This window comes from Puma concolor, chromosome C1 (genome assembly GCF_028749965.1).
Source record: "Puma concolor isolate L17-30 chromosome C1, mPumCon1.1.hap2, whole genome shotgun sequence".
Taxonomy (NCBI): domain Eukaryota; kingdom Metazoa; phylum Chordata; class Mammalia; order Carnivora; family Felidae; genus Puma; species Puma concolor.
In genome coordinates this window covers 217412998-217431497 of record NC_141674.1, presented here as the reverse complement: position 1 = coordinate 217431497, position 18500 = coordinate 217412998, and the positions used below count along the sequence as shown (strand labels likewise).

Sequence of the window (18500 nt, the reverse complement as noted above, 5' to 3'; positions counted from 1 at the left end):
GGCATTTTTTTAAAAGGAGGAGAAGGAGGAACCCAGCTCACCTCCTTGTGCCTTTATTCTTCGGTTCCACCGTTCTTTCGTCTCGTCTTGGAGCCCCTCATTGGACCCCTTCGCTCTTTAGATCTTTCTCCATTGCTGCCTCCGCGTTGTGTCTCCCCACCTGCAATCTGGATGTCAGAGTTCCCTGGAATGTCCCTCTGGGTCATGTTAGGGGTTGAGAGTTGGGTTTTGAGGTCTAAATCCCTTCGCTTATTGTGCCCCTTCCTTTATGGACCAAGCAGTATCGCTTTAGTACGCTGGGCAAACACCGATGACCAACCTCCCACCTCCTTCTGGAACTCTGTGCTGCCCGCCCGAAGGAAGAAAGCAGCTTAGGTGAAGGATCTAAGCAGGACTTGCCCTTCAGTACCCCTGAGTGTCAGGTGACCAGTCCCACAGATCTTACCTTCCCTGTGACAGGTGGAGAAGGAGACAGACAGCTGGATGCACGTCCCTTTGTGATCTCCAGGGTGCAAACAGATTGGACGTGCCTGGGGGAAGCATGGTCCTCCCACATGCCAAAGCAAAAGTTAATGCTGCGCTCATCAAAGATATGAACGGGGGCGCCTGGGTGGCTCAGTTAAGTGTCCCAGTTCAGCTCAGGTCATGATCTCACGGTTCATGAGTATGAGCCCCACGTGGGGCTCTGGGCTAATAGTGTGGAGTCTGCTTGAGATTCTCCCTCTCTCTCTCTCTCTCTCCCCCCCCCTTTGCCCCTCCCCCACTTGCACTTTCTCTCTCCCTCAAAATAAACGAATATACTTTTGAAAAAGACATGAATAAAGGCAACTCTCTTTAAAATTTTTTTCAACGTTATTAATTAATTAATTAATTTATTTATTTATTTATTGAGAGAGACAGAGAGAGACAGAGGATGAGTGGAGAAGGAGCAGAGAGAGGGAGACACAGAATCCGAAGCAGGCTCCAGGCTCTGAGCTGTCAGTACGAGAACCTGACACGGGGCTCAAACCCACAAACTGTGAAATCGTGACCTGAGCCGAAGTTGGACACTCAACCAACTGAGCCACCGAGGCGCCACAGGGCAAATGTCTTAAATGGAGGAAAAAACAACAAATGTGATTTAAAAGTGCTCATAGCTTTAATTCCAAGAACCGTTCCTGAAATAGAATGATCTGGACTCTGGCTGATGGGGTGTAATCATGAGCAGATAGAAGGGATGGACGGGTTTACCTATTGTCTACTGCTGGTCTCCTGTCCTTGTTCTGTAGTCACGGTGGAGATACATAGAGAGAGAGAGAGAGCTCTGCGTTTGATGGTTTGTATGTTGAGCTCCTCTGGCTGTGGGCAGTGACAGAGATTGAGAAACCTGGAAAGGTAGGTGGGATGAACTACTGAAACAAGAGAGGGCAAGAAGGTTCAAGACCAAACACCGGGAGCCACCAACATTCTGTGGATTAATGACCGAAGGACAGAGTCCGGCAGCCATGATCAGAGAGGAGGAGGGAGTGTGGTTTTGCAACCATGGATGTGGTTGTACCTCTGACCCCGTGAGCATTTCCATCCCAGACGGTCACCAGCACAAATCATTCCTTCATCTTGGGGGCAGCGATGTGGGGCTGCAGAGGGTGGGGGACGTATGGCAGTTGGCCAGACCAGTTGGTTCCCATGGGGAAAAATTTTTAAGAAGGATGGAGGGATCAGAAGGTCAGTTAAAAGACCAGGGAACCTAAAGGCTGGTGGATTTTTCCTTGGGGCCCAAATGCCCTTGGGAAAACAGACTTCGGAGATTGGAGGGGGCAGAATCAAGAAAGTAGAAAGACTACTCTATGACTAACGGGCAGAGTATTAGGTTACATAAAGCACAGGATGACTTATAAGGAGGAAATGAAAACCGTACGTGGCTATGCCTCTAACAAAAGCAGCAAGGAGCCAAAGGACTCTATTCAGATGCTCATGCCATATTCACACAGATGATAGTTCCAGAAGAAGCCAACTGTTGTATTCAAGAGAAGAGTCATCCTGAGTGACCCCACAGCAGACAAAGGAAGAGCTTGGTAACACGCCCCGTCCTCCTTCACCGCAGTTGGGAGAGCCGACAGGGCTGGATCGAAGCACAAAAGCACAATTGTTTCCATTTCTCTTGGGTCCAGCCAACTAGCTTTTAATTAAATGAAAATAATAAGCATCCCAGTTCACCTGGGGAGAACGGAGAAGGGGGCACGAAAGGAATCCAAGTTTCCATCAAATACTTCTTGGTTCATGGTGCAGTGCTCTAATCACCTGGAATTTATTGTTACCCGGTTTTTCTCCTTCTCCACTGTAGCTATTAGAGTAGAAATTTAATTACGGTGATTGAATAATTAAACGAATCACAAATAACTTTTGCATAGCAAGCTTTTTCTTCCCCTTCACCTAAAAGGATGTTGGCACTGACATCAGGATTCTCTGTCCTTCTCAGGAGCCTTGAGACCTGACTTCCAAAATTAGGGTCTTAATGTCCTTGATAGAAGTTCACATACAATAGGAAATGTAGGGAGCACCTGGCTGGCTCAGTTTATGGAGTGTGTGACTCTTGATCTCGGAGGTATGCGTTTGAGTCCCGTGTTGGGTATATAGATTACTTAAAAATAAAAATCTTTAAAAATTTTTCTAATGCTTATTTATTTTTGAAAGAAAGAGAGAGAGAGACAGAGTGCAAGCAGGGGAGGGACAGAAGGAGAGGGAGACACAGAACCCGAAGCAGGCTCCAGGCTCTGAGCTGTCAGCACTGAGCCCGACACGAGGCTCAGACCCACGAACCGTGAGATCATGACCTGAGCCGTTGGACACTTAACCCACTGAGCCACCCAGGTGCCCCAATAAAAATCTTTATCAAAAAAAAGAAGGTAAAGTTTAGGGGTGCCTTGGGTCAGTTGGTAGAGCATGCAACTTTTGATCCCAAAGTCATGAGTTCAAGCTCCCCGAAGAGGCCCCCATTTGATCCCAGAGTCATGAGTTCAAGGCCCCTGATTGTGAATAAAATAAAAGATGAAATTTAAGTATTGAGGAAAGATTTAAAACAATCTTCTATAAGAATCTTATCTGAAAAGAATATTGATAGGAACGACTAGGACCTCTGAACGTTCATACCTATCTCGGGCATACAACAGAGATCGACAATTGATAATGAAGATTTAAATATGAAAAAAAAATCTTCTGGTTGTTTTTTGTTTTTGTTTTTGTTTTTGTTTTTTGCCAAAACAGCAAGAACAACAAAATACCCATAGTAGTAGTTCTTGGCAAAATGAGAACCTGAAACATTTCAGCCTTGCTGCTTCACAGAAATCAAACAAAAATCTTAAAAAGGCATTCTGAACTATTTGCTTATTTGTTTTCATAAAATCATGAACTTGAAAGGACCAGAGAGTGGTGGGTCCTCCTTATTTCCGGGCTTGGGACCACTTGAATGAGGCAAAAGGCTATGGCATCACTGACTCACACTTGTCTCCACCAAAATCCACTGCCGTGTCCCCAGAACTCGCCCTGGAGTCAATGTTGTAGTCCTCCCATGTGCAGCCTGGGGCCAGCCTCTTACAGATTCTGCAGGGCTGAGACATTCCGGGTGTGTCCCTCCCCAGGACTTCTGGGAGTGTGGGTGGGGGTCTTTGTGAAGGAGACACTCCCACCTGACAAAGAACTTCAATCCTGGACCACCTGGCTTCGGCTGATCGAGGCCCTGGCTGCTTTCTCGGCCCCCGCTCCATTTCCGGCCGCCCGTACCTTGCCCTGAATCAGGTTGCAAAAACGGGTTTCTTTCACCGTCTCCTCTCAGCCGGGTTTCCTGGATGCCGATTTCCTCTCTCCTCCATCAATTTACGATTCTTTGAACCGCTCTCCTGGCCATAGCCCTTCATGTTCTGCCAGGTTCCCGTCCAGTCTCCTGGCAAACCACCTGTTCTGCCTCTGTCTCACCGACAAGACCCAAGCCTGCTCGCGAGAAGGGCTGTCCTCAAGTCCTGAGCCCCAGGCAGAAGCGCTATCTCAGTTTAACAAGTGGGGGCCTAAGAGATCTAGTCCCACAGCTCCAGACAAAAAGAGCCAGGTTAGAGAGTCACTTACACACTCCCCGGTTCAATAAATACCAAAGGCACCAAGCAACTCTGCCTCTGGACAGGCTTTCAGCTCTTACACGGGAAGCTCAGTAGAGGGCGCTCCTGCATTATAACAGCTTAGCATGGGGGGGGGGAGGGGGCAGCGCGCCGAAATCCAGGGATCCAGTCGGAAAATGCAAATAACGCCACATATTCGCGGCGAGCGTGGGGGCATACGTGCCCGTGTTCTGATATTCCCACCCAAACACATTCCGCTCTGGATAGGACGCTCGCTTGACATGTCATGGCGTTTCCCTTACTGAAGCAAACATACGAGTGATGCAACGTATATAATTGCTCTATTCACTAGATTCAGTCAAAAGTTATTGTAATCCGTGGCACACTTCATTCCCCAACCCTTCAGAATACGTCAGGATACAATTTCAAAAAGACTGCGGAGCTACCGTATTCTGTTCCCCGGAACTACCTGAGTCTTTTTCTGGGTGTCGAGCCATCTTGATGCAGGAGGGAGAGGAGCTGAAAAGTCACGGCCGCTGGACGTGAAGCGCATCTCAGGCAAGACAGAAGGGCGCGCCGCTTTTTGAGAAACGGTCCTATCCTGATAAATGGGGGTGCAGAAGGTGGCACCCCGCCGCAGCCAGTATTTTCCGCTCAGTGGAACCCTTGCCCCGGGGGCCAGGTGTCACTATCCAAGGACTGTGTGGACGCTATAAAACCCCTTTCTTTGCTGTTGGCAAGGCTAACATTTACTGAGCACTTACTCTGTTCCCCGGGCACGGTGCCAAACCCTTTTACGCGTATCATTTATTGGTTTCTTATTTATTTATTGCCTGTGTTATTTAATCTTTGCAACCACCGGTGTTAGACACAGTGTAGACATGAGGAGGTCGAGAACAGTGAAGTAGGCAGTGGCTAGAACGTGCTGGGAAATACAGAGCGTCCAGCCAGTTTCTGCACGCTTCCCCGGGGCGGGTAGCCGCAATGCTGTGTCCCTGTAGAAGGAGACTCAGCTCGAGCCTTGGCGTTTCTGACACGGTAGTGAAAACTACTTTCCTTTACATAATTCCAGTGTTTTTCAACTTACATCCATATGTGAAGGCAAGTCACCAGCTGACCCAGCTGAGTGACATTTTATGTGTTAGAAGTTAAATTATCAACTGTAAAATCAACTTATCGCCTGGTGAGTGAAATTAGAACGTAGAGTGGCTGCTATTCAGTTACAGTGAGTTGCTGTTTAACGGCTCTGTTCTGGAAGGCTATTTCATGTTTATTAATCTGTCTTCTCTACTGGACAACAGACGGCCCTTTATTGCTAAACCCCACCATGGGGTGCAAACGGTGGGGGCTATAGTCAACCCTCCCTAGGCAGTAATTAGCACAGCATCCAGAGGACACATCAAATGTTTTACTAAAATATTTCCTTTCTGCTACCCTTAAAATAAAACCAAGATCTGATGGCGGGTTGGGGGGTGGGGGGGTAGATGCAGGTGAGAAAAAGGAGCCCTGTGTTATGATCATTAGTGGGAGCAGGGGCGCCTGGGTGGCTTAGTCAGTTAAACATCCCACTCTTGGTTTCAGCTTGGGTCATGATCTCACCGTTTGTGAGTTCAAGCCCTACCACGGGCTCTGTGCTGACAGTGCAGAGCCTGCTTGGGATTCTCTCTCTCTCTCTCTCCCTCCCTCTCTGCCACTCCCAGCTCATGATCGCGTGCTCTCTCTCTTTCTCTCTCATAATAAATAAATAAACTTAAAAAAAAATCATTTGTGGGAGCCAGATCCAGAGGGTTCCTCACTGCTCTATCACTTTCCAAATGCCCAAGTCCCAGGCTTGTCTGGGGCTGGCACCCAGCGTAGGCCCTGCCTGTAACACAGAGCAAAGAAGGAGAAGAAACAATCTCATGAGAAGGTGACTATCTCTGGGGCGGACCTTCAGAAGAGCCGAGAAAATCATTCCCAAAACACAAAATCCTGCCTTCCCAGGGTTCCCAATAACCAAATGACATCATTATAAACTACGTGGACATCTGTTATTTTTGCTTACTCACTACCACTTGCCCTTTTGAGAACAGACGCCTGAATATTCTTTGGGAACCACCCCTCCCCACTTGTAGCCCCCTGGGCCATGTCTATTGGTGTGCTCCACCCTCCTGGACAGCGGTCTTGACCCCAGAGTGCGCTGAACGGGCCGAAAGGGTGTGTTCCCCGGGCTTTTGTTGCAGTTATTGGGAAAGAGCTACACCTTTCTTCTTCTAGGATCTAAACCAAGGCTGTGAGTCCAGGGGTGCCAGTAGGAAAAAGAATCGATACAAAGAGAAACAGAGAGAGGCCTGGTCTAAGACTTCCTTGGAGCTCCTGGATCTAGCCATGCCTGAAGACAACCGTAAGCATAAAACTTTTCAGTTACGTCAGTGAATGTATTTCCATTTTGCCCAACCCGGTGTGAATTCGGTTTCTGTCTTTTGCAACTGAATTCACGTTGCTTACGACTTCATTCCCAGTTACATTCAAACAGTGTGTGGGCGGTGTGTGAACTGAGGGAGAAGGGCAGGCCCTGGGCCCTGGGCATGAATACCACTGGGCTTGGAGCAGGCAGTCCTGGCTCCACCCTGGCAAAGTCCCAGGTGCCTAGGCCTCGGTCTCCTCAGCTGGACCCACAAGGCCATTTCCAGCCCTGACATTCCAGTTCCAGTCCCTGGACCCCGTCCGGACCACCGGGACTGCAGTGACACCTGCCACCACGGGAGTCCCAAAGACGGGATCTTCAGGTGTGGTCTTCTCATTTACTTTACCACAGCTTGTGCAGGGGAGGTGGTCAAGGAAAGCATTTCTGTAAAACTTTGGTGTTTGTTCATAAACGTTGTCATTTTTGTTTTGTCCCTGGCGGCCCCATTCCTGTCTTTTCTGCCTAATAAACTGGAGTGTTGCAAAGATGCTAGGGGCCATTTCAGCCACCGGCTGCCTCTCCGGAGCAGCTCGGGCCCCAGGTCTGTGTTACCCATAATGCACTCTGGGCTTCCTCTGCACCCAGCGGACGCGCATTTGTTAGGTTTCCCAACCAGAATGAAAGGCGCTGCATTGGAGGGAAGGGACATGGAAACCGGGGAAGGGGAGCTGGTGTTGGTTGTAACCCACAGTGCCGTCTACTCCAAGCCCGCGACTCATTTTCAAAGTTTCAGGCCCCAAGAGCGTCTGGCGCCCCAAGGGAGGCGTGGTTCACCTGTCAGCGGGTGGGTCTCAGGTCTGAGTGGAGAGGCAGACCGCGCTCCCCCATGATAAGGCTCCCGAGGATGCCCGCGCTGTTTGTGGCAGCCTAGAGTGCTGTCTGGGAAAGGTGAGTCGTCTAAGCCATCTGGGAAGCAAGGCTTGTGGCCTAGGGTGCAAATGCCTCTCCTTCACGGTGGCAAGAAACGCTGGGCCTTGGGGGCTCCGTGGGCGCAGGCCTGGGCTCGAGGCGCAGCAGTGGCCCTGGAGCCCCAGGAAGAAAGCGATACAGGCCATCATGGAGGGCCGGGGCCCCCGGGCACCGCAGAGGGCGCGAGAGTGGGGTGCGCCCGGGGCCGGGACAGGCGCGGGGTGCAGGCTGGCGGCCGCCTGAGGCCCGCGCCTTCCTTGCTCCTCTCCCGGGGGGCCTGACCACACGGCCCCATCCCCGCCCCCCCCCCCCGCGGGGCCCTCTACGCCCACCCAGGGGCTCCCCAGCCCCAGGGGCGGAAGCTGTCCTCGCCTGCCCCCTCTCGGGCCTCCGGGCCGCTCCAGGGCCGGCTGAACGGGGACGCCCGAACCCGCTCCCCGAGGCAGGCTGTGCGGCCCGGGCTCGGAGGCTGGGGGTTCCGGGGGCCTGGAGCTATTTTCATCCGATGCGTCAGCCGGCCCGGGAGGAAGAGTCGGCCCCGGGCCCATTGTCTGCGCGCGGCGAGGGAGGGGGACGCGGAGGGCGATTTCGAACGCTCGGAAGGCGCGAAAGCGGCGCGCGGGGCGGGGAGGTGCTCGGCGGTCCGGGGGCGGCGGGGGGCGGGGCCCGAGGGGCGGGGCCGGGGGCGGGGCCGGGCGCCCTCCCGCCGCTGCAGGCTGGCGGCGGCGGCGGCGGCGGCGGCGCGGGGACTGCGGGGGACAGCCAGGCAGCCGCGCGGGTAGCGACGCCCGGGGAAGCCCGCGCCCCGCCTGCGCCTCCGAGGCGCGCCCGGGAGCGGGAGCGGCCCCGCGGCCCTCCCAAGGCAGAGGCGAGCGCCGGGAGCCCGGAGCCCGGAGCGGGCGGGCAGGCGGAGAGCCGGGCAGCGGCCGGAGCGCGGGGGCGCGGCCGGAGGCAGCCGCAGAGCGAGCCGGGGCCGGGGAGGAGGGCGCCGGGCGCGAGCCCCCCCTGCGCGGCCGCCGCGGAGGCGGCTTCGCGGAAGACAAAAGCCCGCCGGAGAGACGCGATGCCCGGCCGGCGGGGGCCCGGGGACCGCGGCGTCTGAGCGCGCCGAGCCGAGCGCCCCCCCGGGGGGGCCGCCGAGGCCGGGCCGGTGCCCGCGGCGGAGGGCGACAGGGGCTGGCCCAGGTGCTCCCGGCCGCTTCGGGCCGCGTAGCTGCTCGGGGGGCGGCGCCCTCCCGCCGCAGCCGCAGTGGCCGGCGCCGCAGCCAGGAGCCATGGGCAACATCTCCTCCAACATCTCGGCCTTCCAGTCCCTGCACATCGTCATGCTGGGCTTGGACTCGGCCGGCAAGACCACGGTGCTGTACCGGCTCAAGTTCAACGAGTTCGTGAACACGGTGCCCACCATCGGCTTCAACACCGAGAAGATCAAGCTGAGCAACGGCACGGCCAAGGGTATCAGCTGCCACTTCTGGGACGTCGGCGGCCAGGAGAAGCTGCGGCCGCTCTGGAAGTCCTACAGCCGCTGCACGGACGGCATCATCTACGTGGTGGACTCGGTGGACGTGGACCGGCTGGAGGAGGCCAAGACGGAGCTGCACAAGGTCACCAAGTTCGCCGAGAACCAGGGCACGCCGCTGCTGGTCATCGCCAACAAGCAGGACCTGCCCAAGTCGCTGCCGGTGGCCGAGATCGAGAAGCAGCTGGCGCTGCACGAGCTCATCCCGGCCACCACCTACCACGTCCAGCCGGCGTGCGCCATCATCGGCGAGGGCCTCACCGAGGGCATGGACAAGCTCTATGAGATGATTCTGAAACGCAGGAAGTCCCTCAAGCAGAAGAAGAAGCGGTAATGCGCCCGGCTGTGTTCGGGAGCGAGCGGGGAGCGAGCGGGGGGCGAGCGAGGGAGCGAGCAAGTCAGGGATGGATGGATGGATGGATGGATGGATGGATGGATGGATGAACGAAGGAGCATCCGCGCCCGCGAACAAAGACCGAGAACCAAAGCTATGCTTCGAATTTTTAAAACGGAGTCTGTGCACCCAGACGCGGGACTAGTGACAACCTGGGTGTGTATACCGAGTTGCCAGCCTGCCCTCGATCGGCCCCCACCCCCAGCTCAGGGGACCTTTTGTCTGAACGCCAGAGCTACTAATGGGTGGGGGGCGCTGGGGAGTGGACGCGCCTGGCCTGCTGTCCGCCCCTCCCGGCCCAGGTGGAAAACTCGGATGTCAGAGACAAAAGCGATCTCTTCCGCCGCCCGCCACAAGTTGGGCTGCCCCGCCCTCACTGGGGCTCCCACCTGTGAGTCACCTGAGGTATGCGGCTCCCAGAACCCTGGGAGCACCTATCTGGGGGGCAGGTTGGCAGTGGGAGGTGCTGGGGGGGAACGGCCTCCCCCTGCATTCGTGGGCTCGGGAAGCCGGATAGTTTTATGTCACAGGGCAGGCCCCTGTTGAGATTTCATTTGTCCTGCTCTGGGCCCAAACGAGGTGGTGGTGATTTGGGCCATCAGAGGACTGCCTGGAACAATACAGCAGCCCGAGAGCGTGGGGCGCCGCGGCGCTGGCCTTGGCCGGGGGGATGGCCACAAAGCTGCCCCTTTCCTGGTGCTTTTATGGTGGCTACGGAAGACCAGTTCGGTTGAGAACTGCTTTTCAGCCTGGAATCAGACATCTTCCAGATGGTTTGGACCCTGTCCATGTGTAGGTCATTATCACACAAAGAGACCAATAAAAATTAAAAAAAAAAAAAAAAACTGTTGGAGGTGGTGGCAAATGATATATTTACTGTTTGCAGGATAAAGGTTTTTAAAGGGTAAGGCTCTTCTTGGCGTAAATGCTGGATGGGGTGTGTGTGTAGATACAGGGACCTCCCTCTGTCCTGTGTAATCGGCATAAATACCTAGACCCATATGTGTGGAATCTTAAAAAATCTCTTAGCCTCCTGATTGGTTTGTATGAGCACACCAGCCGCAGATGTGTGCTGAATTGCAAGATGGTTTTTTGCAAGGCCGTCTCTTGTAATACGAACAGCTTGATGATGGGTTTTGGTTTTCAGACATGTTTTTAAGAAATTCTACAAATGAATACTCACCTTAGAAATATTCACCTTAGGAAAAGAAAAAAAAAAAAAAAAGACTCCGCTCTGCCCTTTTAGATCCTTTTATGCTGCAAGTGGGGACGTGTTCAAATTTCTAATTTGGTTCATCGTGGCCTATCTGGTTTGAAGCATTTCATGAAAAATGTCTCGTTAGAGTATTTGATGTCACGCGCCAAAAAAATAAAACCCCACCTTGTTGCGAAAGCCGACCTCGTTGCATGGATTTTAAAAGCAAAGGAAAAGCACAAGGAATGAGGTCCTTCCCAGTCCATTCTTGTGGGAACTGGCCTGCTAGGCAAACGCAAACAATGAGTGCTTGGGATCAAAGAAAGCGTGTGATGTAATGATCACCTGTACTCAGGCACTTCGCGGTTTACTTGAAAGAGGCTTTGGAAAAATAGATAAAGCGAAAGAAGAAGAAATACATATTTTTAATAATGTGATTTAAAAATCCTTTATAATCAGGACTGAGTCTTAGTTTGCAGAAGCTGTCATTTACCCTGAGACACAGTATCAAAAAGGGAAACTTCTCCTTACCGTTTGGTTTTCATTTCCTCTTCAAATTCATGTTCACAGGTAGGATTTTGCATATGCACACACGCGCACACACACACACAACACACACACACCCCGCTGTGAGGAATTTCTTTACGAAGGAGGCCTATATAGCAACTGGGCATGATCATGCTTGAGCATGTGAGGTCGTCAGATTATATACCCATGCCTATTGTCCATTACACTCAGAAACTTAATTTAAGACCCAGAGGTGGTCCTGCCTTCCTGCTTGAAACCCACTTACAGGAAACCTTTTAAAAGAGGAAACCTAGCAGGCCCATCATCTTCCTTTCATCTTTGGTCGGTGTATTTGGTACCTCCCCAAGGCTGGTATTTTTGTAGCAACTCAGTAGAGAAAATAGAGCTAAGCACTGTCAAAGCCTGCAGGATTTCGGTTTACGTTTCGACAGCGTAGTCACTGATTTCTAAATGGGCTGGTCCCATCATCTGAAGATTCTGTATAGAGTTATTAAAAAAAAAAAAAAATCCCCATCCTCCTTTATTTTCTTCACATGTAACAATTTCTTATGCACTTTGACATTTTGGTAGGGCCACACTATTGAGAGAATAATATATTTATTTTGTGACATTGAAGATGCCAAATGCTGTAACCACCTCGTGCTAACCATCCTTAGGTTCGAGATCCCTGTTCAAGTCCCGTCATGCTTTACAAACGAAGCGAAATGACTTTGGTTTTTGCATTATCGATACTTAGGGGTGCAGTCAACTGTTAGTAAATTGTGCGGTCAAGTAAGGCCCCTGTGGTGTATCAACCAATAGTTAAGAGTCTCCGTTGATCTCTGTGGTGTTTGACCTAATAACAGCCCACTTTTGTCTCTGACCAAACAGAGGAAGCACGCGTCAAGTTACCTTGGCGTGGCCTTGGGGGGGGGGGGGGCAGTCCTCTCCAATATGGCATCAGTGATCTATTATGCCTCCTGCCCCTTTGAAGAATGAATGGGTTTCACACGGAGGAAGTTGGCCTCCCCACGTGAGCTTTCGAAAGGTTCTCCCCTAGACACAAGGAGGCCGGTTTTATTTCAAGCCGATTCTCTTCACAGATTCTCTGTCATGGTGTTGGGACTGTCGTCTCCTGGTTTCGGTTTTCCTTTCTGCTGCTGTAATTCTCTGTCCTGAACGTCCTCTTCTGGTCCTGTTCCCTTTTATATGCATATATGATGCTGTGAACAGAAATAAATTATTTATACAATCAAACGCTTGGGGAAGTTGTCTGGATGGTTTTTCAAGTTGGCCTTCTTTATTCCTAGGCCTTCTTTGGGGAGTGACTGGATGGCTCACCAGACGGCCTCTGGGGCCCGCCTGGGGCTGGATCAAGTTGGCTTCCGTGTCCAGCTCTGTCCTGAGCAGAGGAGTGTGAGGGCTAGACTGCATCATACACCTGTGCCTGTCCCCCTACGCCTGCCTCCCTACGGGGTGCCTGTCCCTGGTCCTCCCAGATCCTTCAGGAAAAAGGCCTTCAGTGCCTCGCCTGTCCTCGGCCTCTCAGTTTATTAAAAAAGGTCATGATTTGGGGTGCCTGGCTGGCTCGGTCGGTAGAGCATGTGACTTTTGATCTCAGGGTCGTGAGTTCAAGCCCCACGCTGGGCATAGAGCCTACCTAAACAAACAAAACAAGGTCATGATTGTTAATCATTTCAAGAATACCATGGGATTGTGTGAAATTGGAAGTCGCTATGTGCTAATAGAACATGAATCGTCACAAAGCTGCTCAGCGCCTAGACCTCCTCTGCTCCGATCTGAGCTGAACCCAGAAGACATCCAGGACTTTGAGCCCTCTGCAGTAGAAGGTGCAGCGAAACAATCGTGTTTTGTACCTGTTGTTGGGGAAAGGCCCGCTTTCTTTCTTTTTTTTTCTTTTTTAACATGTATTTATTCTTGAGAGACAGAGCACGGGCGGGGGAGGGGCAGAGAGAGAGGGAGACACAGAATCTGACACAGAGCCGGACGCGGGGCTCGAACTCACAAACTGCGAGATCATGACCTGAGCCGGGTCGGACGCTCAACCCACTGGGCCACCCAAGCGCCCCCCCCCCCAAAAAGGCCCACTTTCTGAAGAAAAAGCGATTGGGACTGACTCCACAGCATTCGGACAGGGTCAACGCAGCCACACTCGTGAGGGCGCTCAGCAGATACCAGGCCACAAAAGCAAGGGCCCCTTGGGTCTTAGCTCAGGAGGCAAAAGGATCCAGTTTCAAATTTCAACTCCAGCGCTTAGGGCCTCCATCATTTTACTCTCCATTTCTTAGCCTCTTGAGCCTCAATCTCCCCATCTGTAAAATGGGGTCATAGTGCGTGCTGGGGAGGAATAGACACAATCATAACTCGGCTCCAGTGCTCAGTCAGCAGCCCCAGCTTTGATCACGGGTCGCTAGCAACACGTGGAAAGCACCGTAATTCCACCCGACCACAGGCATTTAAGTCAGCTTGCTGCAATCTGCCTTTCACCCACACTTCTTGGTGCCCTTACGCTCTGGAACCTAGCCTGCAGCCCAGGCCCAGGCAAGAGTGGAGTCCAGGAAGTGTCTGTGGACCATCCCGGGCGTGTGGTCTCCCCTTCCAGAGCTCTGCGAGGCTGGGTGAGGGGCCAGACGGAGCTGTATGGACCACTGGGTCCGCTGCTCCCATGGCCCATCTCACCAGGCTATGAGCCCCCCGACAGGGTAAGGCCTGGCTCCGTGACAGCCAGTGCGGAAAACCACCTTGAGCAGGGAGTGAGTACTCCCTAATTATCGGCTGCACGACTGCATTCTCGTTGGTTAGTTTTCGTGGTAAATTTTAAACCTACGTACATTAGATGCATATAAACTTACATACGTTATACAAAATAATTGTTTCCCGTGACATGTCTGAATTAAGGTGAAAACAGACAAACTGTGAATATCGTTCTTCAAGATCACGGTCATGAGATGAATCACTGCTGTGATTTTGCAGAAGGAGGTTGAAACTTGTACACAGGGTGGAAACAGGTATGAGCCTAGGGGTTTTTCTTAAAAGATGAGCGAGGCTTGATTTTATCATCCCTGTTGCTATAGAAGCTAATGTTTAGGAGCCAGATAACATCAGAAAGGCCACAGATGCGGGGCGCCTGGGTGGCTCAGTCGGTTAAGCCTCCAACTTCGGCTCAGGTCATGACCTCGAAGTGTGTGAGTTCGAGCCCCGCGTTGGGCTCTGTGCTGACAACTGAGAGCCTGGAGCCTGCTTCGGATTCTGCGTCCCCCTCTCTGTCTATCCCTCCCCCACTTGTGCTGCCTCTCTCTCTCAAAAATAAACAGACATTAAACTTTTAAAAAAGAAAGGGCACAGATGCCATTTTTAAGTCCTGACACCTGAAAAATTCTTGAAAACCTATTTAGGGATCAGTGCTCTCCAGATGAGTAAAAATACTAGAAACCGAAAGAAGACAAAACCTCAGCCCTTATTTTGTGGGGCCAGCCTTCATCCAACGGTACCAGGTGAGACTTGGCACCTGGGCAGTGTTGTTCATTTGATGTTTTCCAGGAAAGTCACCACAAACCGCCCCCTTCTGTACCCTCCTGCACCCTCCTGAGCCCCTGCACCCTCCTGCACCCCTGCACCCTCCTGCACCCCTGCATCCTCCCACACCCTCCTGAGCCCTTGCTCCTGCACCCTCCAGCACTCTCCTGAGCCCCTGCACGCTCCTGCACCCCTGCACCAAGTACCCTCCCTGCACCCTTCTTCACCCCTGCACCCTCCTGAGCCCCTGCACCCCTGCACCCCTGCACCTTCCAGCACCCCTGCACCCTCCTGCACCCCTGCATCCTCCTGCACCCTCCTGAGCCCTTGCTCCTGCATCCCTGCACCCTCCAGCACCCTCCTGAGCCCCTGCACGCTCCTGCCAGGGGGGATCCTATCTGCACTGTGTCCAGAACTCACGCCCGCCACCATCGACACGCCAGAACAGAAGCCCAGAGCCTCGCCTTCCCTCCTCAGCAGGATCCAAGGTCCAGGAAAATCCAAACCCTCTGGTACCACGTTCCATCCCTGAAGAATTTTCTTTCCGGTATCTCCTTCAGGAGGCTGTTTGTGTCCAGGGCAATGCCTCCCCACTCCACACAGCCCCCGGAAGGGTGGACATGGGGTATCAGTGCTCCTGCTTTGGGGTGCAATCTTCACAGCCAGCTCTCTACCGGGGTCCCTCAGCAACGGTAAGAGGCTGAAGACCCCGGCCCCACCCATGCCTCGAGGTGTTTACAGAGATAAAGTGACGAAAGAGAGAACACAGGGCACAGGGCACGTCCAGAAGCCTGCAGGTCAGCACAGCACGCCTGGACTGTGGCCCCTTCTCTGCTGGGCCGGCTCTGGATTGCAGGGACATCCTGTTCCCCTTACTGTTGGGGACGAGCTCAACCCCCCGCCCCCCACCCCGCGTCCCCTCTGTGTCTTCACTGATGAGAACATCCAAAGCCGACTTCCAGGAGGAAAGCGTCTCTCCTCGCGAGATTCTGGGATGTAGAACCTTTAGTGCAAGACATTAAGTTACTCTTGGGGAAAATGAACCTCCGTACCTCTGTCACTTTCAGGCTTCTGCTTCTAATGGCCATGCACGACTGTTCCCTCCTTAAACACTAACTCCCCGTGCAATTAATTTCAGCTGCCCGTGTCTCACGAAAGCTAAAACGATTTCAATGCATTATTTAAAAGTCATCATGGTAAGCAATGACAACCGCACCGGCTCCTTTCGTAAATATACTTCGAGGCCGCTATTCTGCAGATGAACTTTCGCATTGCTGTGTCATTTGCAGTGCGCTCGGATGCCGCGTCCATCACGTAAAAAAAAAAAAAATGCTGTTAAAAATAATATCTGCAGGGGCGCCTGGGTGACTCAGTCGGTTAAGCGTCCGACCTGAGTTCAGGTCACGATGGTGAGTTCGAGCCCCGTGTGAGGCTGTCTGCTATCAGCACAGGGCCTGCTTCGGATCCTCTGTCCCCGCCCCCATCGCTCGCCGCCCCTCCCCCGCTCAAAGATAAATAAACAGCAAAAATAATAATAATAATAATAATAACGTCTGCAAATAATCGTGACACCTGTTATGCTGGGGACGCTCCCCCAGGTGGGTGTGCCGGGGAGACTTGGAACGTGATTCTTGTCCTCAGATGGCTGACATCCTAGGGGATGAAGCAAGGGGAAGGTATCACGTTGGCACTGAACTCCGGTGTGAAACGTCCCTCAGTTTGACCAAACGGAAAGTCATTAATTCAACCAAGTTCACGTTTTCCATGCCACTCCAGCCTGGGAGTAAAAGCATGGCACTCTGTCTCAGTGCGTGTCATCAGAAGACGCCCAGTCCCCCCCTCGATCTCCCTCTCTTGCCCTGTCCGAGATTTCCTTGGGAGGCGAGCTGATACGACTGTGCTAACTGCTCTGTTTTCTCCTTCCTTCCCCCCCGCCCCCGACTGCTTGCAGAAGTGGCCTTCTGGAAGCTGGGCTCAGCACGGCGGCCACAGCGGCTGGCCCCCGTCCTGCTGACCCCCGTTGTGGCGTCCCATTCTCAGTGGCCATCAGATACTTCGTGACATGGCTCGCGGGGGTGGGGGCTGATCTGAGGGGCTGATCCCGAGCGGCCTCAGAATCCCCTTCTCACCTCACGCTGCTTCTCTCGCCCAGTGTGGACCCCCCCGCCCCCGAACCTCAAAGTGCTGCGAGATCTGCCTTGGAATCCGCTTGCTACCACAGAGCGAGGGATTTCTTGCAGAAGTTCTGAATAATGGCCACCTCCCCCGGAAATTCACTCCGGGCCTCAATTCTGCTCCGCTTGCTTCCGTCTGAGCAAGTCATCGGGATGACGGAATGAGGGGCTGAAGAGTCGGAATGAGGCGGAATCCTCTGAGGCAGACACCGTGGGTCACCCACGCACGAATCCGTGCCTCCGTCCACCTTTCTTGCAGGCAGGACCCCCACTTTTACTTGGGGGTGCCCTCTGCCTGGCGACTATGTGCTCAGGGAAAGAGACTGTACGCTCAGCTTAAGGGGAGATTGGTCTGAGCCACACAATTAATCAATTCTCCTTGCCCGGGATTTGTTTAGGGAAGGGTCCTGAGACCCAAGGGAAGGGTTTCCCGGACAGGAATAAATGGATGGGCTTGGGAAGATCTTCCTTATGTTTTAACGTTGGATCATACAGCTCTCCTTTGCTGCTTCTGAATTTCAGTGAATGAAGATGTGACGGCTGGAGTGGCTGCAGCCACCTTGACACCATGTTGAGAGCCCACTCACCCACTGAGGACAGCAGGAGGGAAGTATGAAGGGTCTCAGATGACACTGTGGAGCTGCTGACATACCCAACCCCGGCACCACCTGACCTCAGGACTTGCAGAAAATGACATGCCCTTTACTTGGGGTTTCGGCTACTTGTGGCTAAAACCTCTCAGCTGATAAGGTGCCTCAGACACCACCCCCACCCTTTCATTGTACAAAACACATAGGGCTCCCCACCAGAGCTGCCGTGTGAGGGAAACCATCAACCACCCCGTGCCAACAGATCACAGGCAGATCGAGACCCGCCTCGGTTGGCCCCGGCTGGGGGGACAGAAGGACTAACGTCTCGGCTCCTGGTTTAACAATTACCACCGGGGAGGTCAGGACATTCTGGCCAGGAGGGTGAGGCGCACCTCGAGGGTAATTCCAAGTAAGCAGCTGAGAACGCCATTAACGGTGAAGCCCTTTACCCGCGCTCATTTTTTTAAAAGAAATGATTAAGATAGTATTACTTGCGACCATTCATGGAGCGTTTGTTTCATGCTGAGCTATGAATTACGCACTTGACAGACTCACGTCATGTAATCCTCTCTGAAAGGCCATGAGGTAGAGGGGTTCATCCTGCCGGTGCTGATGTGGACCCTCACGACACAGGCAGACAAACAGATGGGTAGACAGACAGACAGTCACAAGAACAATCACGGAGCACTTACGGGGCGCCGAGCGCTGGGCTGAATGCACGGGGTAGACATCCGGTCTGTGCCTCATAATAAACATCGAGGGATAGGGACTATGTTTGTCACAGGCTTGGAAACCGTCGGGCAGTCTGACTTCGGAACCAGCCCCCCTACCCTGGGGCAGCCCTTCACAGCCTGGAACCGGGACCTGGCACAGGGAGAATGTTCCAGAAGAGCTGTGAAGTCAATGAGCTTGAAATTAAGGCAGGGTCCGCACCGTCGCAGCTCAGAGACATGGCATGAGAGCACCCCAAACCAGTGCCTCCCCCACCCCACCCCCACCCATCTGGGGTCCGCTTTTCTAGTAAGTTCCCCATGATGCCATTGCTGCTGTTCCCTGAATGTCGAAGCGTCAAAGCCATGCGCTCCAAAGTAACTGGCCAACCCTGGCCTGTTGTCACACCCGCGCCCCAGCAAGCTCGTGC

At 53.2% G+C, this 18500-nt stretch overlaps 1 protein-coding gene and 1 non-coding gene across 2 annotated transcripts; both read left to right on the top strand.

Annotated features, from left to right (window-relative positions):
- The first annotated feature begins 8145 nt into the window (after positions 1-8145).
- Positions 8146-12315, top strand: ARL4C (ARF like GTPase 4C). The gene has a single exon (XM_086719995.1). It carries the CDS (start codon positions 8718-8720, stop codon positions 9294-9296), a length of 579 nt encoding a protein of 192 aa, XP_086576121.1. The 5' UTR covers positions 8146-8717; the 3' UTR covers positions 9297-12315.
- Positions 12316-12635: 320 nt separating this feature from the next.
- TRNAK-UUU (transfer RNA lysine (anticodon UUU)) lies at positions 12636-12708 on the top strand. Its single transcript has one exon. It is a non-coding gene; the product is annotated as a tRNA-Lys (tRNA).
- Positions 12709-18500: the final 5792 nt, after the last annotated feature.

What these genes read in the sequence shown, in the direction of transcription:
- ARL4C (XM_086719995.1), top strand. Translation starts at nt 8,718, where the DNA reads ATGGGCAACATCTCCTCCAACATCTCGGCCTTCCAGTCCCTGCACATC.